The sequence below is a fragment of the Coturnix japonica genome, chromosome 4 (genome assembly GCF_001577835.2).
Source record: "Coturnix japonica isolate 7356 chromosome 4, Coturnix japonica 2.1, whole genome shotgun sequence".
In the NCBI taxonomy this organism is placed as follows: Eukaryota; Metazoa; Chordata; class Aves; order Galliformes; family Phasianidae; genus Coturnix; species Coturnix japonica.
Window position 1 is genome coordinate 1,487,585 of NC_029519.1, and position 22,941 is coordinate 1,510,525.

Sequence of the window (22,941 nt, forward strand, 5' to 3'; positions counted from 1 at the left end):
CGCGAGTCGGCCCCACCGCGGGGCTCGGGGCTCTGGGCCCGGCCTGGCTGCCTGCGGGCAGTGGGGTTAGGGCCCGGCCGTGGCCGTCAGCGTGAGACTGGGCCCAGAGGAGGGATGGGTGCCAAAAGGAGGATATGCAGGAGGCTCTGAGGAGCACTCAGTCTTACTTCTGGAGCATCATCTTTCCTGTATCAGGCAATGCAAGTCAGGTGAGAAAAAGAAAGCAGCAAGGCCGAGACTGGAACATAAAAAATGTTTATTCCTTAAAAATACAATGTTCGCTTGTAGTGACACACATACTTTAAAAGGGTTTTCACGTTTCCAGTGTAGCAGTCTTTCAGTGTCAGGAGCAAGGTGAGCAGGTAGCTCCCCCCAGCATGGGCGGCCTGGTCCCAATAGAAAGGTTTGTTCCACTCATTTCTGCAGCCTGCACCAGAATAAGCTACATGCAGGTCCCTCACTCGCTTCTACACCTCCAGGAGGTATCCACGACCAAAGCTCTGTCTGATGACAGCGTGGATTCTTTTTGATTGTTAAAGCATTTAACAGTCTGTCTTACTAATCTTCTGCAGAGGGCTGAGTGTCGTGATGAGAACACAAAGAACAGCCCTTGGGAAGGTGCAGCCTGTGCTGCTTCACGTTTTGTGAAGATCAGTCTCAAAGACAAAGCGGGTGGAGAAATTGGATGGTCAACAATTAGTAAAAATACAGGTCTGATGCCTTTTGCTCCTCCCAGATCAGTAGAAAATTAAATACCCCTCCCACAAAAAGTTGGATGACAGACTGATTTTGCAGTGCACACCCCAGAGGTACTGCTATAATCACACTCCTGGTGACACCGCCTTCAGTTAAAGCTTAACAGTTAAACCTTCAGTAGAGAAAAGAGCGTGAAAAAGAACTGATTGTTAGGCTCAGAGAGACACTGAGCTAATTAAATCTTCTGCTTAAACATATTTAACTTTTTATCATATAAATGTCTAAAAAAAGACCTTCTTTTTCCTTTAGGTGATTATAGAAACCAGACAGTTATTTTTTCATATTTAACTCAGTGGACAGTCTACGTGTTTCTATCCATAAAAAGATGGTACAATGATAAGGAGAGATTTGGGCACACGAAACAGATACAACATTGGCAAAACACTTAGTCTACATGCCGTGCTTAAAAATATCAGACATGAACTTTGTACACAAAAATGTATCAAACAGCACTTTGCTTGTTAACAAAATAACTCAAAGAAGCTCCAGCACCTGAAGTTCCTCCTAGTGCTAAAAATTTCACTTACATTATTATCCCATGCGTGCAAGATAATCATCATAAACAGAGGTAAGAGGCATCCCAAGTTTTCTTGACACACACATCCTGCTGTCGCTTTCAGTGTTAAGTCGGTTCAGCTCGAGTTCAAGTCATTTTCAAGCCATCAAAGCCACAAAACTTCCATTTTTTCTCTAAACTGGCTCCAACCCCACTCAGCTCCTGTTTGAACGTAGTTTGTAGTCGGGTCATGAGAACTTCCACTTCTGTGGTGCAAATCTGTGAAAAGAAAAGGAAAATTTCACTAAAGAACAAGACACTTTTGGTTACAGAAGCCCTCTAAGGACTGGATATGTTCAAACTCAAACACGTTTCATTGGTGTTTAATTGGGAAATGAAGATATTAGTACACCTACTTTGCTGTCCAGGCGCTGCAGGTAGGAACAAATGTACTCTATGCTTGCTCCAAACGGGTGCACATGAAGAAACGTTGAAATTATTCCTGGGGAAAGGAACGTCACAAATGTCATTTCATGAGAATTATCAGCTGAGAACACCAGCTCTCTGCCATTGCTGGCACTGCACACAGAGATCTTATTTGGCATTTTTGGTTTTAAATACAGTGAAGTCTGGCCTGTGGGCTGTTAAATAGACAACAGCTAACTGACACAGCTGGCTAACACTTAAAAGTATCACCTCTCACTCCCTGCCAAGCAATGGTAATGTGCTCACGACAAACCTCACCAAGATTCAGCAAGGGGCTATCATAAATGTGGGGATACAAAGCTAAAGTAGAGGGAAAGCAGAACTCTGCTCCAGCTGTACCAGGTCAAGGAGCAGGAAAAGACAGGTAAATGGGGAGAGCAGCACAGGTATGTGCGTCCTTGGTTGCAGAACTCGCACCTCTATAGGAATAATTCAAGAAACAAAAGGCAGTCACTAGCAGCTGTGAGGCCACTCTGAAGTAAATCCCACCATTTTGGGTCTCTAACATCATCTCTAATCAAAAGGCCTTACCAACTAAGAGAGCTTCTCGTTCTGATTTCACAGGGCTATTGCTCAGTGTCTTCTCAACTGGACATTCCTTCTCCTGGCTGCATGCACAAACTCTGGGCATACTGCTCTCCTGCAGAAAAAAATACACAGGGCCTGTTCCACACCAACAGCACGGGAGGCATACTTATACATCAAGCAGCAGCTTGGTGAGACTTGGCTTTGTATTCTTGTTTTCCTGTTTCTATGAGACATCATCTTGCTTTATTTATCTATCTATATATTGCAAAAGGCATCCAACACTCCAGAGTGACGTTCACATTGCTATTAGAAACTGCATGTCTGATTTACCAAACTAGGACTACAGGTAATGATAAATAAAATACCACAACAGGCAATTTTATCATCCCTTGGGTCACTTACATGACATCTGCTCTGGAAGATCCTTTAAAAAACAAAAACTAGACTAGATAGAAAGTTTTGCAGCAACTAATTCAGATGCACATACAGTGGCAGCATGATTAAGCTGCCTGCAGAGGCTTTGAGATCAGAACTCTCCTTGGCTTGAATTTGCAGTATTGAATTAAAACATAAATTGCTTTATTTATTATCCTCAAAATAAGCTGCTATGGATAACTTCGAGTTTTTAACTTGTAAATATATAGGCAGACCATCATGTACCACGTTTGTACACTTTACAGCAAGCAGTTGCTCATTTTACAATGAGATGTCACTACTGCCCTCAATAAAATACTGACTAAAGCAGCAGAAGACTTTACTTACATTCCCTTGGCCATCAGTAACATCTCTCTCTTTGTCCTCTTCATTTGCTACGCTTTGCTATATATAGTTTAAGAAAAGGAAAGATGGCTGATGTTAATGTCTTATTTTTGTTCTTTTATATCCATCAAAGTTCCCATGCTGGAGATTACTGGTATTCAAACTATTTCAATTACTATAAAGCTAAGTATTTATCACCTTCCCTTCCCTAGACCAAGGCACAAAGTGGTGGGGTTAATGGCACAAAGTCAGGGAAGGACCTTGCACTTGCCTCTACAGCCCTCTCTGAGAGGTGTTTCATAGTATTTCTCACCTAACCTATAGGTAGATGTATAGTTGAGTCTGCTGCAGAGGAGAGGACCATGCAAGCCCGCAAACAAAATACAGCCTTTTATCTGTTCTAGTTGCTTTTGATGTTTGTCTCACTGTTATATGAAGTAATCAGTAAGTTCATTGATAATATGCAACCTCCAATTAATCAAGCGATTTTTTCCTAGCTTTCTACTACTGCACCCCAGCAAGGGCTAGGCATCTTCTACACCCTCTCCTTCCTTGCACATGCTAAAGGCCATGAAGTATAAGAACTGTGTTTACTACTGAAGAATAAGAAAGGATCCAGAAGTCACATACCTGCTCCTTAAGGGTTTCTAATAACGTTTCTATTTTTAGTTTGTCTTCTTTCACTTTTTCTAGCTCAGCTTCTTTCTTTTTGTATTCATCTTGAACTTTCAAAAGATGCTGGAAGAGAAAAGTTAAACAGTTCACAGCTCTTTCAGCACAGTTACTTATCCTGGCAGTGGCATATAGAGAAACTTTAACTCCCTGACATCTGCAAAAAGGAAAATCTTTTGTCTGTCAATTCCTGCCATTTCCTTACACACAAATAGCTGAAGGTGATTAGAGAAGGCTTCTCCAGCCAGCTCTGTTGTTACAAACAGTAATGCAATTCGTTCCTACCTCAGGCTCCTTCAGTGAGCAACCACAGCCTCCACAGCATGTCTGCAGATTCTCATTTTAATGAAGTGCTTAGCTGAACTATTGTATACTCACTATACTTTGGCTATCAGTATGGCTTAATACAAGAGGGGATACTGTTAAGATTTACTGTTAAGATTTAAGATTTACCTAAACTCTTGATATTTGGCCTAAGGAAATCACAAAGAGTAGTACATGATCTACAAATTTACATGAGAATGAACTTCAGTAAACTTCAGAAAAGGCTGCAAAGCAAGCTTGGGTTTTCCCACCTTTTTGCTCATGGTAGCAATCAGGATCTCATGGGGTTTCAAGGGAAGGTAAGCACACTCACTATTTCAGCAGTCACAGCCAACATCACACAAGAAATTCATAAAGCATGATAAACAGAACGCCTTTGTGCCTGTGCTCTGCACCACAGCCCAGTTGCCTTTGTAGCAAGGCAACACAGCTGGATTGAAGCCAGGCTCACCTGTTGCATTCCCTGCAGAGCCTGCTGGAGAAGTTTCAGCTGCTGCTCTTTGGTTGTGTCTTCATCCCTGCTCGCTTTGCCATGTTCCTGCTTTAGGAGTTCTACTTCATTCCGGTAGGCATCCAGCTGCCAGCGCAGACTGTCATTTTCTTCTTTCAGGGCTTCCACCTGAGACACTAGTGCTGGAAAAAAAGGCATGTAGCGATCAAAAATCAGAGCTGGGGATGAGCTGGCTCTCACAGCACACAGAGCACACTGACAGCTCTGCGGCTCCCAAGTCCCGGTTACAAATCCAGACTACTAAAGAGAGTTACTTCTTACCAGCCTCTAGAAAAATACACTGCTCTGGACAAAAAACATCTCCTTAGGAGGAAAAGCAGTATTTAAATTGGAGGGGAAAAAAAAAAAAAAAAAAAGAGAGAAAAGGCAAAAGAATGTGTCGGAGTAAAATGATGATGTAGACAAGAAAGTAGGTTTCCCAATGAGAAAAGCTGAAAGACTCTGGACAGGCTCCACTGCCACCCTCAGCCAGGAGATTATCCCCATCAAGCCACGGGATGAAACACCTCCATTAGCCTGGTGTTGATAAATTTAGGAATGGAGTTAATGACATTATTACTACAAAGACAGCTTCAGCAGGTTTCGAAGCATACCCACAATGCGGAATGCATGCTCTGCCACCTGCCCCTGCTTTCCTGTGCTACTTGAGCCATGGTTACAGGCTGCTGAGGCATTTATACAGGACTTGGGCACTGTACTCAGAAGGCTAAGCAAAGGCTACAGAATTAGGATTGGTGAGGAAATAAGGGGGGATAACATAGGAAATATTTTAATATCAATACATAATTCCCAACTGTTAACTTGCTGTTTCACCCAAATTCAGCAGGAGATGACAAGTAAGAGTAAGTGACAAGGATTTTGAGTATTATAATCACGTTTAAAAACTTATGCAAAAGGAATGATTGAGAAGGCAGAAGCTCAGTGGAGCCACAATAAACAATTACAAAATAACAACTGGTTGGAGAAGCAGTCTTCTTGTCTCTGTCACAGAACATAACCCTCAGATGCAAAAGGAAGAGTGTTATGTATGTATGCTCTGTACCTATAATTTGCTGCAACAGGATACCTACATCCAAAATTCAAAAAGGCATCAGGAGCTTGGAAGAAAGGAAGAGGCAAGGTAGAGCAGCTGACAGTAACAGAAATAGCTATAAAAGCCACTGCTTAAATAACCAATATCCATCTGTGTCATGCTTGCCTGTAAAAAGGTTTCCTACAGCTTCCTCTGAAGTCCTGGTACTGGCACAGTGCTGTGAACTTCTTACTGTCCAGGATTTGTATGAACACACAAAAGTTTAGCAAGATTAACAAAAGGCAAAGCAAGTACTAGAGACTGTTAAACCTGCTGTTAAACCTCAGCAGCAGAAATCTGCTGTTGATTTTGCTGTGAACAGTCAGATCTGAGCAGGGCTCCTAAAACAAACCACTGGAGAGGCATGTACTTTCATATGAACTGCAAAAACTAACTTACCTGATTCATCTGTTTCTTTCATTTCTGATGGATCTTCTATTTCTTCATCAGACATTTCCATTTCCTCCTCTCTTCGAATGCCCATTAGTTCATCGTTATGAATGTTACGAATTTCCTAAGGTTCAGAAACCAGATGTTTTTTAAATACAGATTATAAGGAACAGATTGTATGGATAAAGAGATGCAGAAATCTTAAGTCTGCAGAACACAGCTCCACAATAGAGGAAAAGGGAAATGATAGAAATTTTTGGCACAGTCTGCTCAACCAAGAACAACGTCTAGCATGAGCCAATCTATCAGCACAACCAACATTTCTGACTCTTCTATCTTCCTTCTAAGCCATGCTCTCTTTTGCCTAAGGGGAAATGAACATACTCTCACAGCCTGGATGAGCAGATACCTTTGGAATAACAAGGGGGAAAGGGCAAGAATACAGCAAACTTAAGCAGGAGTGACAGGGCTGGTTTCAGTTCCAAAACAACTGCTGTCTGCCCCAGAGACCACACATAAAATGGCAGCTGGGTTGAAGATCACAGAAAAATGTTCCTACTGCTTTTAACTGATTCTGCCCAACAACTAAAATCTAAAAGCTGGCCTAGAAGCTGGAAGAGCCTGCAGAGAGCACAGCACACAGTGAGGCCAAGGCTGAACAGCAGGATATGCCAGGGCTGCTCTGTGGCTGAAGGGGAGCCATGAATGAGGAAATAAAAGCATCAGAGAGGAGAAATACTTAAGCAAGGTCTTCCCAAAGCAAGGAAAGAAGCTGGCTGGTAGTTATAGCAGTACGGTGTTTCACCAAGTCTCAAGCTGCCATGGCTTCTACATGAGCTGCCCTCAGCTACAAGACCCACCTGCACTGTCTGGCAAAATCATCTTAAATCACCACTGACAGAGCAGCAAAGACCCTGTCCCAGCCCCACAACTCCCAGTCCACACCCATTCCCCAAGCTGCCCTCCAAGCTTTCCTCAGATTCAATTCCAACAAAAACTGTAGCAAGAAGGTGTTGGGGGGCCATCTTCCTTTCAGAAATAATCCTAAGAATGCACGCTGAGCCCAGCAGCACCCCTGGAAGATGCCTCATCACAGGTCTCACTGCCTCTTCCCACTGGAAGAACTTACCTTGGAAAAATAGACCACTCCAAATGGAGAGCGCGTTCCCACCCCAACCATGGTAAGTAATCTCAAGCAAGCAGAAAAGAAAACAGAAGCACTAGGGCTCAGAGCAGAGGCATAATCTGAATCAAGACTCTCCACTTAGCTTTTTGGGTATAAAACCAAACATTAGCTCCTCCATTATAGCTGCTAAGAAAGGACTAATTCAGTGGCATTTGGAAAGAAGTGCAATCTCATGGAGGGTTCTCAGCTGTGAACTTCCCCAAACAGTCAGAGTTCAACAAAGTTGTGAAGGATCATTTCTCTGCTGTTTATCTAAAGACTGTTCACTGAATATTATCAAACTCTGCAGATACTCCAATTTTCCTCAGCCTGCAGCTATGCTGAAAGGTGGTTTTTGCATATACCCAACCCCACAGACAAATTGCTTTTGGATAAACAGTTATGACCAACTTGTTCACTTTGCCCAGATTTACATACAATGTTAAAATTATTTTAAAGGTGACTTTTAGCTCTGTTGGAACAGATTTGTTTGTGACAAGGAACACAATACATCAGGAAAACAAAGAATCACAGGAAGGCTTAGGCTGGAACCAATACTTCCCACGGTCTTTAAGACATCTCTGGCTCCCTGCAAACCCAGATCAGGTTGCCCAGGGCCTTACTCAGAACTCAAAGATGGAGATTCCCGTCACCTTGGGCTCTTCCACAGGGCTGAGCTGCTTTTCAGGAACTGAACTTGAGCCTTAAACCCAAATGGAACTTCCCCTGTTGTGAAATATGACCATTGCTGCCCACCCTCATGCTGTGTGCCTATCAGAAGAGACCATTTCTTCCTCCTTATGACCTCCCCCCCTCCTTTAAATAGCAGAAAGCTGCCTGTGGGGGCCCTTTCAGCCTTCCTTTTCCCAGCCTACACCAGCCCAGTTCCCTTACAATCTTGGCAGCCATCTGCCAGATGTTTTAGTAACACATTTCCTTTCACATACACCCCCCATTCCTGCACAACCTATAAATCCTTATTTCCCCACTTAGGAACATCAGTGCATGAAATAATTGTACAAATATGAGAATATCTTCCCTCAAATCTTTCAGGCTGTCCAGCTGCAATTATTTCCAACTCTCAGGTCAATCAGCAGGAATGTGAAAAAACAGATCTCAGTGGTAACCCTCGTCTTCTTTCTCTTAGTCTCTCTCTAGAAATACCACTTGCTTTAACATTAAAAACAGATCAATATTCCACTTCAATCAGCACACAGATCTTAACACATTGCTACTGGTGACACAGATACTAACAGCAAATTCATTACCTGGAACACAAGAGACGACCGAGTAACTCCCATCTTACACTGTGAATTAAGATGTTGTTATCCACGTGAGCACTTTGCAAACTTAATATCCTAACAAGAAAGAGACTGGCTGGAGGATCTAGCACAATAAAAAATTACCAACCTCTGCTTGTTTGCACCACACGCTGATGTTCTTACGCTGAGCTTTCGTGAAATGGTCCCAAGCCTTTTGTTTGGAGGCAGAATGGTACACGGCCACTATTTGCTCGACTGTAGTATCAAATCAGCAGACAAATCAGGCCAGAATATCATCCAGAGAGGGCGAACAAGAGGAGTAAAGGAGTAAAAGAGTGGAATCAGGCAGGTGTTTGGCTAACCTTTCGTTATAACACTGTACTGTGCTGAAGCCATGCTCAGGACTCTGTGCCTGGAAAGGAAAGCAGGTGCTTCACCAGGCCAGCACCACAGAGTAACGCTCAACTGGGAAAACTGCATCTGCACTCAGTTGGGAAACAGGATGGCACGTATTGCACTGAGAAAACCATTCCACATGCAACAGCATTTATGAGTGCAGTGGGTACACCTGGGCAGCATTTGCTCTCACTGCTCGTGAAAGCTGGCACTTTGTATGCACTGTGACCCAACGGGTACAGTCCCAAAGAGCAGTGCAACAGCCAGAGCACTGCGTCCTACGCATCCAGCATCAACTTCTTTTTCTTCCTTGGATTTATTCTAAAATATTTTCCCAGAAAATTTGCAGAGGTTTTTGGAAATACAAAGTGCCTCCCCTGGGAGGAGAATGCAACCAACAGCACAAAGCACACCTGGCTGGCTTTCTCCCCATCACCTGTGATGCTGTAGTACATATAACTCTTAGGAAACAAAATAATCTCTCTGCTGCTTAGATTAACTAATAAATCTAGACATGTCCGAGATACCACTAGGTGCCTTATAGGGATGACTTGCATGCTGTTGACTATTACTACTTACTCTGCAGTGCATACTGCTTTTTCTTCTGGACCGTGTGCCCGTATATTGTTTTTTAACAGAATAAAATACAAATAAATCAAATATTAGACAATTAACGAATATAAAATCAAAGTTAAGAATGTTCACATCCTAGCCAAGAGGTTCAAGGAGATTTAGTAAAGCCATGGAAGAAAAAAGTACTCTTCAAAAATATATCAGACTTAATACAGAAGAGATGTGTAACAGGCTATGAACGGGCTGAAGAACTGTTATATATCACACTCTGGAACTAATGGAGCCTTGACTTAATCAATGAACCCTTGACTCGGGTTCAAAATTCTGATCTGCAACAAGTTTTCACCATAACTTCAACTGTGACTGAGAACAGGGTGTTGGGAGCACTCTACTGCATCCTACCTTTGATGAATAAATCCTGCACATTTCGCTGAGCCATCAGATTACCAGGAACTTACCTTGTCTGTACACAGAAGTGCAGTGTTGAAAAGATTATAAAATTACTAATAGACTATAATTAAAAGAGGAAAAAAATAAATAAATTAGGAATTCATCTCTCCTCCCCTCAGACTCTGACTTCAATAAAAGGTACCACAGGAAACTTCTGCCAAGGTAATGACATATGCTTATAGTTTAACTGCAGCTGCATAGATGCCATTGTCACTTATGGTTCTTGGTGATTTTTTAGCATGATCTCACCAGACTCTAGAAATTAAGCATCTTCCCTACAACAACAGGTAGCAAACACTCAGTGCAGAAATACTACTCACACTGAACCAGAATCCCTGAGAGAGCAAGCTTGAACTTCTCTTTAGCTTCTTCCATCTCTTTCTCATGAGCTGCCTTCTCATTCACCAATCTGCGAATGTGGCTGTTGGCTGACTGAATCATGGAGTAGAAGTTGTTTGCGGTCCTTCTGTTCACTTCTCCACGCTCTATCCAGGTGAGCAAGGTCTGCACAGCTTCTGAGAACTTAGTTTCATCTGCAGCAAGAAATGGTGTCTTTAAATTGTGGAAGCACAAGTTTGCCTGTGCAGCTTTCAGAGCCTTTTCCTGCTGCCACTGAACTGCCCTCTCTCAAAGGCCAGCTTGCTTAGGTTGGCTGATGTGGGTTCCTGAAAGCACAGCATTACCCAGACACAAGACTACACAAAGGAGTCCAAGTTTAATTGCAAGCAAGCTGACAGAAAGCTGTAGAGGCACCATTAGAAAGCTGGAAATTTACGAGATGACTTGATATGCCTATTTAGATGTACTCTCTAGTGACAGCAAATATCCTCTGACTGAAAGAATCAGGACATAAATGGGGTTTAGGTTTCAGAAAAAACCTTAGAATCATAGAATGGCCTGGGTTGAAAAGGACCACAACACTAATCCAGTTCCAATCCTTCTGCTGTATGCAGGGTCTCCAACCAGCAGCCCAGGCTGCCCAGAGCCACATCCAGCCTGGCCTTGAAAGGCATCCACAGCCTCCTTGGGCAACCTGTTCCAGTGTGTCACCACCCTCTTTGCAATTTAAAACTTTACTTAAACACGAACAAAAACAGTTTGGAAGAAACCAAAGTCGGGCATACATTTGTTCTCATAAGACAACCATACAGACAGGTAGCTGCAGGCCACAGAACCATTTACCTTTCAGCTTCTCCGCAACAATGCTGCACTCATGGTCAGAGTAATGCACAACAGGAGGTGGGGAGGGTGGGTGGAAGCGTTCCTCTTCCAGCCTCCTGCGATGGCGCTCCTCCCTTGCCAGCATGCGCTGCTTGCACTCCCACTCATAGAGGTCATCCCGAGCCTGGGCAAAATCCACGTGCAGGCGCCCAGTGTCCTTCTTGTCAGTGCTGGAGCCCAACCTGATGCGATAGCCTGGTGGTGATGACAGCAGTGTTCAGATAGGATAAGCAATTTACAGAATCACAGAATTATCAAGGTTGGAAAAGACCTAGATCATCCAGTCCAACCATCACCAATAATTCCCAGCTAAATCATATCACTCAACACAACATCCAAACATTTCTTGAACACCCCCATGGTCAGCGACTCCACCATCTCCCTGGGCAGTGCATTCCAGTGCCTGACCACCCCAATTTAAACAGAGTAGAACCTCCCTCTGCCTGTCTGTGACTCCCACAAAGATAGCAAGACCCTGAACAGAAGAGTTGATAGTTTGCAGAGGTCTACAGCACCCAAGGTAACAAGGCATTTCTCTTTTTCCTATCAGGAGCAGCTTTTAGATATTGAAGCAGACAAGCATTAAGAGCAGAAAAAGAGGCCACCCGACACCACAGAAGACAAATGGCTATCAAGCCTATAATCATGACCATACAGAAATCACTGCACTCACAGCCCAGAATTTTAAGCTTCCACCTGAGTCAGAAATATACCTACCAGAAAGATACAGTGCCTTGTCCACCATGAATTCCTCCGCAAAGCGGATATGACAGAAATTCTTCTTGCTCTTCCGAATAGCAATGACTTCTCCACACTGCTCAAACACTTCCATAATAATTTCCTCTGTTGCGTTTTCCGGCAGCCCCCCAACAAACACTGTCTTACAGCCTGGGGGCCTCTCTCTTGTTGCTGGAGGGGGCAAATCTGAAGACAGCAAAACAAAAACAGGCCAGGTTTGTCAGCATACTTTCCATACATCTGCCCACCTGCCCTAACAGATGTCCTAGTTTCCTTCAAATGTATGAGTTAGCCACAGTATATTTGATTTGATTGACAAATAGTTGTACCAAGCACTGCTGAGGTGCTATATAACAACAAACATGTTTACTAGCTCGTTTCCAAACAAAACATCTGGGGCTGAGTCAATTTCCTTCACAGCAGCTGATCTGGTGCAGTGTTTTGGCTTTAAGATGAAAACAGTAACATAGAGATGTTTTAGTGGTTGTTGAATATTGCTTACACAAAGACTCTTCAGCTTCCCATACTGCCCTGCCAGCAGGGAGGCTGGAGGAAAAAATATAATGCAATGGGTGAACAGCTGGCTGATGGGTCTGTCCAGTCAATAGAGGGTTTCTAGATGGCTCTTCTCTGATACACACATTATGCATGTATTTTTCCATATAGATGTGCAAATTCATAGGTAGAAAGGGGACAAAATATAAACAGACGTTACGTGGGTTAGGTGGGAAAAGAGTGCAGCTCTTGCAGTGAATGATCTCCTTCACAGCAGGCATGTCTGGAGGAATGGGAGGAGGGACTATCCCCAAGCCTGGCATCATGGGGTTGATTGGAGGGATTCCAGTCATCATCCCAAGAGCAGGATCAAAATCTAAATGGGGGAGAGAACAAGGGAATCACTTTTGGACTCATACAGTAATTGTTTGTTTGGACAGCAAATGAAATACTCCATCTATAAGCAAAAGTTACCTAAGTAAACATGAGAGAGGGGACATTATCACTTACCTCACCAGAACTTCACATTTGTGGCCTTGAAATAACCTCTAAAAAACTATTTGTCAGCTGCCTCAGATAGATAGATATTCTCTGTTCACATAAACTGCTCCCCTTTCCATTCCATAGATACCATCTGCAATCTAGCACCAGAACCTTTCCCAGTAAATACTACATTACCAAATGAAGAAAGTAGGAACTTCAGCAGTTAACAAAGTTCCAGAAGAATCCTGGATAAAATGTACAGCAGTATTTAAGGAAATGCTTCACCATTAAGTGCAGTCTACAGTGACAACACACATCTTACCTTGCTCAACTTGTACCTAGGCTTTACTCAGATGAAGTCTGAGCACTAAATAAGACCTATGCTATTCTGCTTTCTGCTTTTAGATTTACCACCAACGCCAACTAAAACCAAAGAGAGCGGTCAAATGTGAGCCATTTCATCTGTTCAGAAGCTGTGAACCCTGGGGAAATCAATACTTTCAGGCAACCAAAATGGAATATAATTAAACACTTAAATAAACACCTTACAAAGGAAGCTCATGAGTCGATAACATCAGCAGCTAAGGACACCCAGCACCACCAGGCAGGTTGAGACCCCAACTGCAGATCACCTTCTCTACTGTCTACCACCACTTCTCTCCCCGTAGCAGAAGAAGCTCTGAAGGCACAGTCACTCCCCAAAACACCAAAGGACACTATCACTGAATATGCAATTTTGAGTGCTGCAGAACGGGCTGGAGCTGGCTGCCTTTTTACAGAGGTAAGCAGATAAGATTTAATTTGCAGGGCACAGATGAAAATTGCCAATAGGCAGAATGGAGTGGTGCAGAGATAGCATTTTCCTTTGATCTTAAGCTGGCACCATTTCTTATGCTATACATATTGCTAGTGCAGGGAAACAATTTTGTATTCTTCACTTTGCAAACACTACTTTTAAAACAGCTCCTTCTTGGCTCCACAGCCATCTGGGTGCACGACAACTCTCAGTGCACAAATGGGACGTCTCAGTTTGGTAGATGAATTCAGTTTTCCTTTGTAATTTGAAACATTTTGTTTAGGGCTACATTTCTATACACTTTACCTACTGTACTTTGCTTACAAGCGTTGCTGTTTGCTTTACGCCACGTGTGAATGGTGCCAACAGACCCAAAGCAAAAGCTCCACCAGGAAACAGACTTCAGAGGAAGGGAAAAAGTCTTCCTACCCCACCCTCAATCCCTGCTAAGCTTCAAGATGAGGGTCACTTTGTGAACAGCTGTGACTTCCAATGGTAGCGCTCACTGAAGATATAAGGCAGCAGGAGAAAAAAGACCTGTTTCTGAGCAAGTAAGTTCCTGACCCAAGCTGAAACAACAGAATCACCACTGAAAGCTAGCTGCAGTCCAACAAGCTGGAAGGAAGAGGAATGACCAAAGCTCTCACTGTGGGAAGGAGGGGGAATATGGACCAACAGCGACCTGCTGGAAAAATGCAGCCACTGTTGAAATGCCCATGTGTTTGAATCTAGAGATCTGCTCACCTCCTCAGCACAATTCAGCAAAGGTACATCTATGAGATCAAGATTATTTCAACACTCACTAGCAGAAAACAGAGAAAGCAGGGAAAAAAAAAAAAAGGAGCTGGAGAAATCAGAGGGATAAGAAATCCAGGATGGGTATTTCTCTGATTCAGGCTTTAAAAGAAAGCATGAATTGATACAATTAACAGAAGCAAAAGAACTAGCAGAGAACTACACTACAAAGAAAGGTAGAAAGTGTATATACAGGGGGAAACAGATCCCAAGGTCTTTGGATTTGTGGTGAGCCTCACTTTTTACTGCTCCAACAGCAACACACTGGACAACTTGCCATCTTGCCTAGGGGTCTGTTCTTCCTGTTAATAAGCTTATGCTGGCCTACAGCCATGAGATCTGAGAGGCTTGCGATGCTAATTCAGAAGAGCCAGTCTCCATTAGCAAGAAGGAAAAAAAAGAGATAGAAAAAGAAGCCCTTGAGGACTCTAAGAAGTTCAAAAACATCAGGCCTGGCAGCTGCTGTTTGCTGAAAGCCGTGAGAACTTTTATATAAAACTAGTATTACCTGGATGGCGTGAAAGATGATGTGTATTCATTTTAGACATTGCAGTCTTGTCAAAGCATCTCACAACTACATGCTTTACTTCATCTGTAGAAACAGAATGAGGCCAGTAAGTTCTCAAGCATTTTCAAACCATTTTTTTAAAGTGACCTGAAACTTTAGTCTCACCTGACACTGAGCAAAGATGGTCCAACTCATTTCAAGCTTCCATCACCTCTCCTCTTTCACTGGTACTACAAATATGTCTGGTCTAAACTTCAAACCATCACTGTGCTTTTCAACAGATCCATATTAACCAAAGTATTCTGCTCTCTTGCACTCGGGTCACAAAAAAAACCACCGTGCTCCTTCTAAACCACTTTGAGTCATCTGTCTTGGGAGCAGAAATCCTGATCTCAAAGAACAATCTCAGAAGGTTCAGAACAAACACTACTTGGAAGCCTAAAGTCTTCCCTGTTTTTACAGCAACTTCAAATTTGTGTGCTCTCCCAGGACAGAGTTTTACTGACTTTTATTTGACACACATATATGAATGAGAGAAAAATACATGAAAGCATCTCTTACAGCAAAGACAAATGTGAAACAAGGCCAAGGGAACAGAAGAGTACAGTCTGCATGCAAAATTCATATCAAGTGATATAAATAGCTAAATATAGGCTCAGCTGCACAGCAAACTACCTGTACTGTGCCACCAGAGGAGTAATAGGATTGTAGAGTACCACCAACGCAGGCCCTCTCTCCTTAGGTATGAAGGCAGTTACTCAGGCATGAGACAGCATCCTTCTCAAGTGCTTAATTGTAGCAGAGTACTGAAACAGTAATTTCAACTCAGGATTTTGATTCACAGGACCATCACACTGCTGTGAAACCATGCATAGCACAGCTCTGTTGCCAGGAGCTCTTTAACATGCCCTGGACAGGTTGACTCATCCCTGAGCAGTACTCCAGTCTATCAGGTGGCCATTTCTTGAGCAAAATCTTCCATTAATTTCTGCCAAATCCATTTCATTGCCTTATTGGTTTCTTCATCATTCCCCTCCCACCCTTCAGTCTATGCAGTTTTAGTTCAACTTAGAATAATGTGTTACCTGGTATCATTGGCTTCCTGAGCTCTGTAGACATGTCTCATGTGGAACACATCCCCTGCTGGTTTGCTGCAGTTTCCTATAGGTATGACCCACCTTCCCACTACCCCAGTAGCCACTGTTTGCATCCATAAACATGTATTTCTTCTGAACTCAGTTTCAGTATCAGTGGCCTCTAGATACATTGCTCATGGACATAAATACATTTCAAATGCAGCTTACAAACGCGTACTGCATATTAAAACCCATTAATCCAACTCAGCTGACACAGGTTCTTCCAAAAGAAACATCTGGAAGAAAAGGTGGGCACAGTCTGGATAAAGTCACACACCTGGCAGGAGGGGCTGTCCTGTCATCCCCATGGGAGCCATCCCCAGGTTATTCATCGCAGTGGCCCAGGCAGTTGGGTCTGACATTGGCAAGCCCATTGAAATGGAGTCTAGGTTTAGATTTCTGCCACCATCTGTTGAGAGAAAATAGGTGATTAAGAGCTCAGTGCATACCTTCATTGCTCTGTAGGACCAGTGTTGCTTGGCAAGGCTCTGCTGTATCAGCATGCAAAAGCAAATTTGACCCCACCACACAAGAAAGGGCTGTCTGAAAAAACAAACGTCCCTATCAAGTAGATGACATTTCAGGGATGCAAGGGAAAGCGCTGACTTCCAAGAGCACTTAAAATTCTGTTTTTTGTAATGCACAGCTATAAGGGACCCTGAAGGAACACTGATTAAAGATAAGAATTTATGAAGAAGGAACAAATATTCTGCATGTATAAACTGCCACAAATGCACTGAATTCAGAGACGGCCAGTCTGCTCACGCAGAGAATATTTCCAGTGCCACCTGGAGACATCTCTTCCATGCAAAACAGGGAAATGAAGCAATAAACAATTACACATTTCTGAACACCCCCAGCTCCCTTGATCTTATTCACAGGAGAGGTGCTGCAGCCTCTGACCATCCTCATGCCCTCCTCTGCACCTGCTCCAACAGCTCCACATCCTTCTCATGATGGAGGCAGCACTGCAGGTGCGGCCTCACAAGGGCACTTTCTGCAATGACACCTCAGCACAGCAGTTGGGTTGGTCTGCACTTACACTGATGCCTTCTCTTTTGCCATATATCAGGCTGCTACATGGCTTACCTGGAGGAATATTTGTTCTTTTCCTCCTCTTGCTTGGATCACTTCCATTCTCAGTTGGGCTTTCCGACACGCATGCACCACTCGGGCTGCCAAACTGCAGAGATTTGCTGTTGCTGGCAGGATCAAAGGACAGATGGTTTAAGCCTGAAATACAAAAATAGATTCAGATACTTTATAACAGTTTGCAATGCCTCAGTATCACCATCACCAAAGCAACGTCCTGTTCCACGTGCTGCTGGTGTCCTTCAGACCGCTGAAACAATTATGCCTCCTGTTTATCACCCCCAGTATGCCCCACTCAATGCTATGCTCACATCATTTTAAAATGTTATGTACAAACAAAATCCCCACCACCCCCCCGGACCCACACAAATCAAACTGTGTGATGCCATAAACCAGGGGTGCACCTCTCTTGCTCTGTACAGTATTTCCCAGTTCAGAAACTTGGAAGCCAGAAATTCATTGTTTCTTCCAACCCATAATAGATGTTTATCTTTGCCTGGTTCGTCACCAGTAGTGACTTCACCTGAAATCATTTTCTAGCGAAAACACGAGGCGTGCCTCGCTTGCAATTGCTACTGCTATTTTTAATCAAGAAGGCTGGCAAGCAATTGAGCTCTCCTGTAGCCAAAAAAGAGTGTTCAGCAATATGTTCCCTCAGGAAGGAGAGCTTGCAAATCCAGCTGGGGATCTACAAAGAGATATGGGGAAACAGAGCAAAGAGGAGACAGATCCTTAAACAGCCAGCCACCATACACAGGAAGAAAACCTATTTTTGCTCATTTGAACCAAAGGTGACTGAAGAAAAACTGCTTTGCAGCTTCCAGCGTGTTTCTGAGTTCAAGGGATTACATCCACTTCAGAGTAAACCCGTGCTAAGTCACCTGTTAGATGATCCACAAACCATGGCCAGCTACACCTCATGTTCATGCCAGCAGAACACAGCCCCCATCGTTCCTGCTCTTTAGCTTGGCCTTTTACTCAAAACGAGAGGTGGTAACAAAAAGGGACTCCAAGCAACTCCATGTTACCAGAAGCTTCAGAAATCCAGCGCTTTGAACGTAAGCTTCAAGCACAAAACCAATGCCAAGTTTTGTAGAGGTACACTGCCCTCCATTGAGCGATGAGCCCATGATTCCATCTTCTGTTGCGTTCAACACTTGTAGGGATCTGGAACTGAAGAGACATTAGAATAGCCTGCCCTATTTATCTTTGTCTCAGCGAACTGACTCCAAACTCCAAGTCAATGCAAAAAAATAAAGCCCTGAACCAATAAGAAGTGATAAAAATAGCTGCATTTCTGCTAAGGTACACATATGTTCCGGGGGAAGCAGCACAACTACAGAAGCATCCAAGCTGACAACGATGCTGCCTCACAGCACCGAGGGGCTGAAGCACGGCAGCTATTTCATTTATACCAAACCTTCCCCAGGCATGCTGCAAGCTGGAGGCAGCACTGTAATACCTATTCTAGAGGATTCCACTCCCCAGAACTTGCTAATAAATACAGTTGCTGTGTATGGCTGTAAATAGACAAGGGAGTGGATGCAGGGAGCCTAAGGGGGCTCTCATCTCTGCTGCTGAAAGGTGAGAACACCAGAAGCAGCCAAAAAGCTGAGTGCTGTTCAGCTGGCAATAACAATAGCTGCACCCAGCTATGCAAGATGCCTACGGCACTGCTTCTTAAGTGCTCCAAAGTCAAAATACCACTGCGGCCATGAGGGTTCAGGAAAACAAATCACAGATGCAGCAGGTTAAAAATAGAGAGGGCACACATGGTAAAGAAAAAGCAAAAAAGTAAAAGAGTGTTCAAGAAGTGTCTGGATGAGGTGCTACAAGATGTGGTTTAGTAGCTTAGTGGGTAGCAAAGGCAATGGGAGGAATGTTGGACTGGATGATCTTGTAGGTCCTTTCCAACCTTGTGGTTTTATGTGATTGTAATAATTATAAAAGTTACTTTATTATCAAGTATTAAACTTCAAAGCATGTTTTCTCACACTTGGGTCAAGCAGAACATACCGACCCCAGGCAGACGCTGCCAGTGTTGGGTCTGGCTCAGGGATGGACAGTCAGTGCTGCCTGCAGGAGCATCACACCACACCAGCACCTGAGTGTGAATGCTCCTCACCCAGACCACTGCTTTCCATCCCACTGCAGAGCAAAGGCAGCTATTTAATGCAATTATTTCCATCACCACTTTTGGAAAATATAAGGCCCTTTAGCTACAGGCCAAATGCTGGGCTGTATGGAAGATAAAGGGTGCACCCACAGTGCTGCAGCACTGCCAGGCAGCTCCTGTGCCAGCAAGGTGCCCAAACAGCCCAATAGAGCAGCACGGGGCAGGAGGGAGCAGCCCCGCTCCCAGCTGCCCTGCAGCCATGTCAGCCAGCCCAGGCCTTGCTGGAACTCCCTGTGATCTGATTCAGCTTGCTCCCCTGGCAGACATGAACACAGCTCTGAGGAGCAGATCGTTTTCTGCTAGGATCCACATATCTGAGTTGCCCACAGAAGGTTCTGCTGCTAATGCGACACTCAGGAAGGAGAAGAAACAGACCTACAAATGCTCTTAAGCCTTCAGCATGACTGTCCACAGCCTCCCCACGAAAAAATAAAGCACTGCATAACTGCAAACCAGCAGGCAACTTGTTGTGTAGCAGCTGTGAACCCGCAATGCCCCCCTGCTTCCAGCAGGCAAATTAACAAGAAAGCTATAAAAGGAGAAAAGACTGTGGTAATGGAGTCATTATCAAGTACTCCTTTCTCTTCTTGCCTTGCACCACGCAGGAGCAGAGGGGAGGGGGTTGCTGCTTCAGTTCCAAGTACAAGACTCTTGAATGGGTACAGACTGCTACTGCTGATTCAGCAGATAGGCACTGTGTCCAAGAGCTCCCAGTCTCATCAAGATAATTAGCAGCAGCAGCCTAAGTCTGCAGCACAGTCTTTTAGAGATTATATTCAACATGGAAGAGATAGAGAAAGAGAATTTTCTCTCATACCAGGCAGGAAACCCTGGGTGCCACCCAAGAAGCTAATCTTTTCAAATGAGAGAGAGACAGCAGGAAAGGCTGCAGAGAAGAGCCAGCTCTTCATTTGGACTTCTGTATAATCAAAGCAGCTGCATGTTTTCAGCCTGGAGAAGAAGAGGCCTATCAATGTGTATAAATATCTGAAGCCAGGATGCTAAGATGATGGAGCCAGGCTCTTCCAGTGGTGCATGGTGCCAGGATAATGGTCCTTGTGGGTCCCTTCCAACTCAGGATATTCCACAGCTCCAAGATTCTGGGAGATGACTGCCAGCACAGCTCCTCCTCCCACAGCAGCGCTAAGAACAGCAGGCTGCTCCAAGTGGTCTTCAGCCCTGGGTTCTGCTGGGTCCTGCCTGGTCTGATTGGGGACACATGGCAGCCACCTGCTGCACCCAGCAGCTCCACCAATGCACAAAACTGCCCATCACTCTGGGTCCGCACTGATGCTATATATGGGTTTAGGAAGGGCCTGAATACAGAAAGGAAAGATCTCAGTGTTCCAGGAATAAATCAGGGCAAGTATCTATCCTTGCTGGGTCCCATGCCAAACCCTTGACAAGACTTCATTTTCCAGACACTAGCTCCCACTAACAGAACTTGACCGTCTTGTCTTAATGACTAGCAAAATGTATACGTGTGTATTTAAATATATATACATTAAAGAGACTCAACTCCATTCTAACTGGAAAGCATTGCTTTACAAATCATTCCTTATACTGACAGCGGCAAACACTGACAGTGATTCCCCACAAAGACACAAAGTGGGGCAGCTCACCACACAAGGCTTTACCATCGTGTTACTTAAGGCAGAACCCCAATAGGGGTTTCACCTCAGGACTTCTGCAAAACCCTTCCCTGCTGCCTTCACTCAACACAAGCTCTGCCCACGAACCCAGCACTGCTTGGGGGCACACAGAGCTGCTCACCCCAGCACAGGCTCTAGCAGCAGCAGCCTGGTACTACTGCTGATCAGGCTCTCAGACAACTTTCTTGACATCCAACCGATTAATGAGAAGAAGGTATACAGATCCATCCCCTGTAACTCAAATCAAGTACTAACAGGTACCCCGACACCTTCATATGCCTACAAGCATTTCAAGCACATGCTTAGGAAGCCCACGGAGTTTACACCTGCTCACCAAGCTTCTCACTTACTCAGCATCCAGAAGGGAGAACTCGAGAAACGGGCTGACGCAGGCTTTGCTATAAATATGGATGTATCTTTTGCCAACATCGACCAATACACGAAATAGGTATTTCTCAACCTGAACAGCGGTCCTTTTTCTTAAACAGGACTATATCTATTTACCATATAAAACTCCCATCTGATGACATACCACCTGTTCTGAACGTGCTTTAAGAGAAAACAAAGTGCCTAATATCTGCAACAATCGATTAGAAAACACAGGAAAGATAACAGCAAGGAAGGCAAAGAAGAAAAGCAGAGAGGCTTCAAAGTCACACTTCCAAACCAAGCATTTGCTTTCTGGATCTGGTTCCAGATCCCTGGGACTGTGCACCGTTTTCTATTGTATTCCTGGCTTCACTGTCACAGTCAGAGCTCTATAATCATCAGCTGCCAGTCACACCATTGGTACAGGAGCTGCCTAAGCACACTGAAGAGATCAGTAAGACTTAAACAGTTACTTCTATCAACTCCACATAATCCTACATTCTAACAGGTCTCATCCAGACAGCGTGAGAGAAGCACACAGAACACACACTGTACCTGCATACTGCACCAGGAACATGGCAAGGTGCTCATAATACTTCAGTATTTCAGCCAGTTTTCCTGCCACTGCCAGCCTGGCTGGCTGTTTGTGTGTCTACAAAGGTGCAGCTCCCTGCTCAGCACCCACTCCTGGCTCAGCAGAACACAAATGAAGGTGGGTCCTAATGCACACACAACTGCTGTGCTTCCCCACGTGGGCAGTTGCCAACGGAGGCACCAAGAGCTCAGGTTGGGGCAACAGTTCACAGGCTGCAGCCGCATGTGTCACCATCAGTCTGCTGTGAGTGACACCCACGGGCTCGTTCCTGGATGTGGGGGAAGGAGGTGAAGGAGCAGGTGGTAAAACCATTAGCACTAAGTAAATCTGAATTTGAGAGGGATTTCATACATCAATGCGCTAAGCACTGGCAGGCAGTTAAATAAACCCTACGTGCACGCCTGAAATTAGGTGCCTTTGCATAGGAAGATTAAGGTCTGGTAATCCTTGAAGAGGCACGTAGCTCGCTCCTTGACTCTGGAAGCTTACAGTGAAAAGAAATATCAACTTCAGACAAGGTAATTACTGCAGCAGGGTGCTGTAAAAGAAGAAGAGGTGCAAAGAGTCACTGTCTTTGGCTGTGAGGATGCACTGTTTATAATACCAAAGGGCTGCCTGAAGTGTTTTCAAGGAAAGGCATTCACAAAGCACTGCCAACACAGCTGCAGAAGCACAGGGCTGATCAGGCTGGGTATGAGCTGGGTTCTAAATGAACAGAAAGGAACATATTACGTACTGGTGTATACAAACATGGCCACGTACACCCAATCCAACACAAAATGCTCCACATCTATGAATTCCTGCAGGCAGGACCGTCACCGGAGCCCAGTGCAAACACTGAGCTGAGGGCTGAGTGCTGTTCTGCAGGACAGGGCCCTGAAGAAAGGTACGGGCAGCTCACAGCTCCAGATCCAGAGCATCAGGGAGAGGAGCAGGACTGCAAAGTGCCAACAGAGCAGAGCAGCCAGGAGGCACTGCAAGGGGATGGGGGCACTGCAAGGGGATGGGGGCACTGCAAGGGGATGGGGGCACTGCAAGGGGATGG

The 22,941-nt window shown here is 44.4% G+C and overlaps 1 protein-coding gene and 1 long non-coding RNA gene across 6 annotated transcripts in view; one reads left to right on the plus strand and one right to left on the minus strand.

Annotated features, from left to right (window-relative positions):
- Window positions 1–239: 239 nt before the first annotated feature.
- ENOX2 (ecto-NOX disulfide-thiol exchanger 2) overlaps window positions 240–22,941 on the minus strand; it is a 23,755-nt gene continuing 1,053 nt past the window's right edge. Inside the window, exons 1-16 of one of the 5 annotated variants that reach the window (XM_015859993.2) lie at window positions 21,857–21,970; window positions 17,102–17,245; window positions 16,290–16,421; window positions 14,877–14,960; window positions 12,515–12,670; window positions 11,779–11,985; window positions 11,023–11,256; window positions 10,161–10,373; window positions 8,570–8,676; window positions 6,004–6,118; window positions 4,473–4,654; window positions 3,656–3,763; window positions 3,029–3,085; window positions 2,270–2,378; window positions 1,669–1,754; window positions 240–1,531 (exon numbers count right to left, since the gene is read on the minus strand). In XM_015859993.2, the coding sequence (XP_015715479.1) occupies window positions 1,400–1,531; window positions 1,669–1,754; window positions 2,270–2,378; window positions 3,029–3,085; window positions 3,656–3,763; window positions 4,473–4,654; window positions 6,004–6,118; window positions 8,570–8,676; window positions 10,161–10,373; window positions 11,023–11,256; window positions 11,779–11,985; window positions 12,515–12,670; window positions 14,877–14,960; window positions 16,290–16,421; window positions 17,102–17,245; window positions 21,857–21,878 (2,088 nt within the window). In that variant the 5' untranslated portion in view covers window positions 21,879–21,970 and the 3' untranslated portion in view covers window positions 240–1,399. Of the gene's footprint in view, window positions 1,532–1,668; window positions 1,755–2,269; window positions 2,379–3,028; window positions 3,086–3,655; window positions 3,764–4,472; window positions 4,655–6,003; window positions 6,119–8,569; window positions 8,677–10,160; window positions 10,374–11,022; window positions 11,257–11,778; window positions 11,986–12,514; window positions 12,671–14,876; window positions 14,961–15,551; window positions 15,683–15,961; window positions 16,269–16,289; window positions 16,422–17,101; window positions 17,246–21,856; window positions 21,971–22,941 lie in introns of those variants that run through there. The other 4 variants (XM_015859992.2, XM_015859997.2, XM_015859994.2 and 1 more) reach the window with 4 other exon arrangements.
- On the plus strand, window positions 2,342–14,630 carry LOC107312511. Its single transcript, XR_004307044.1, has 2 exons — window positions 2,342–2,454; window positions 13,183–14,630. It is a non-coding gene; the product is annotated as an uncharacterized LOC107312511 (long non-coding RNA).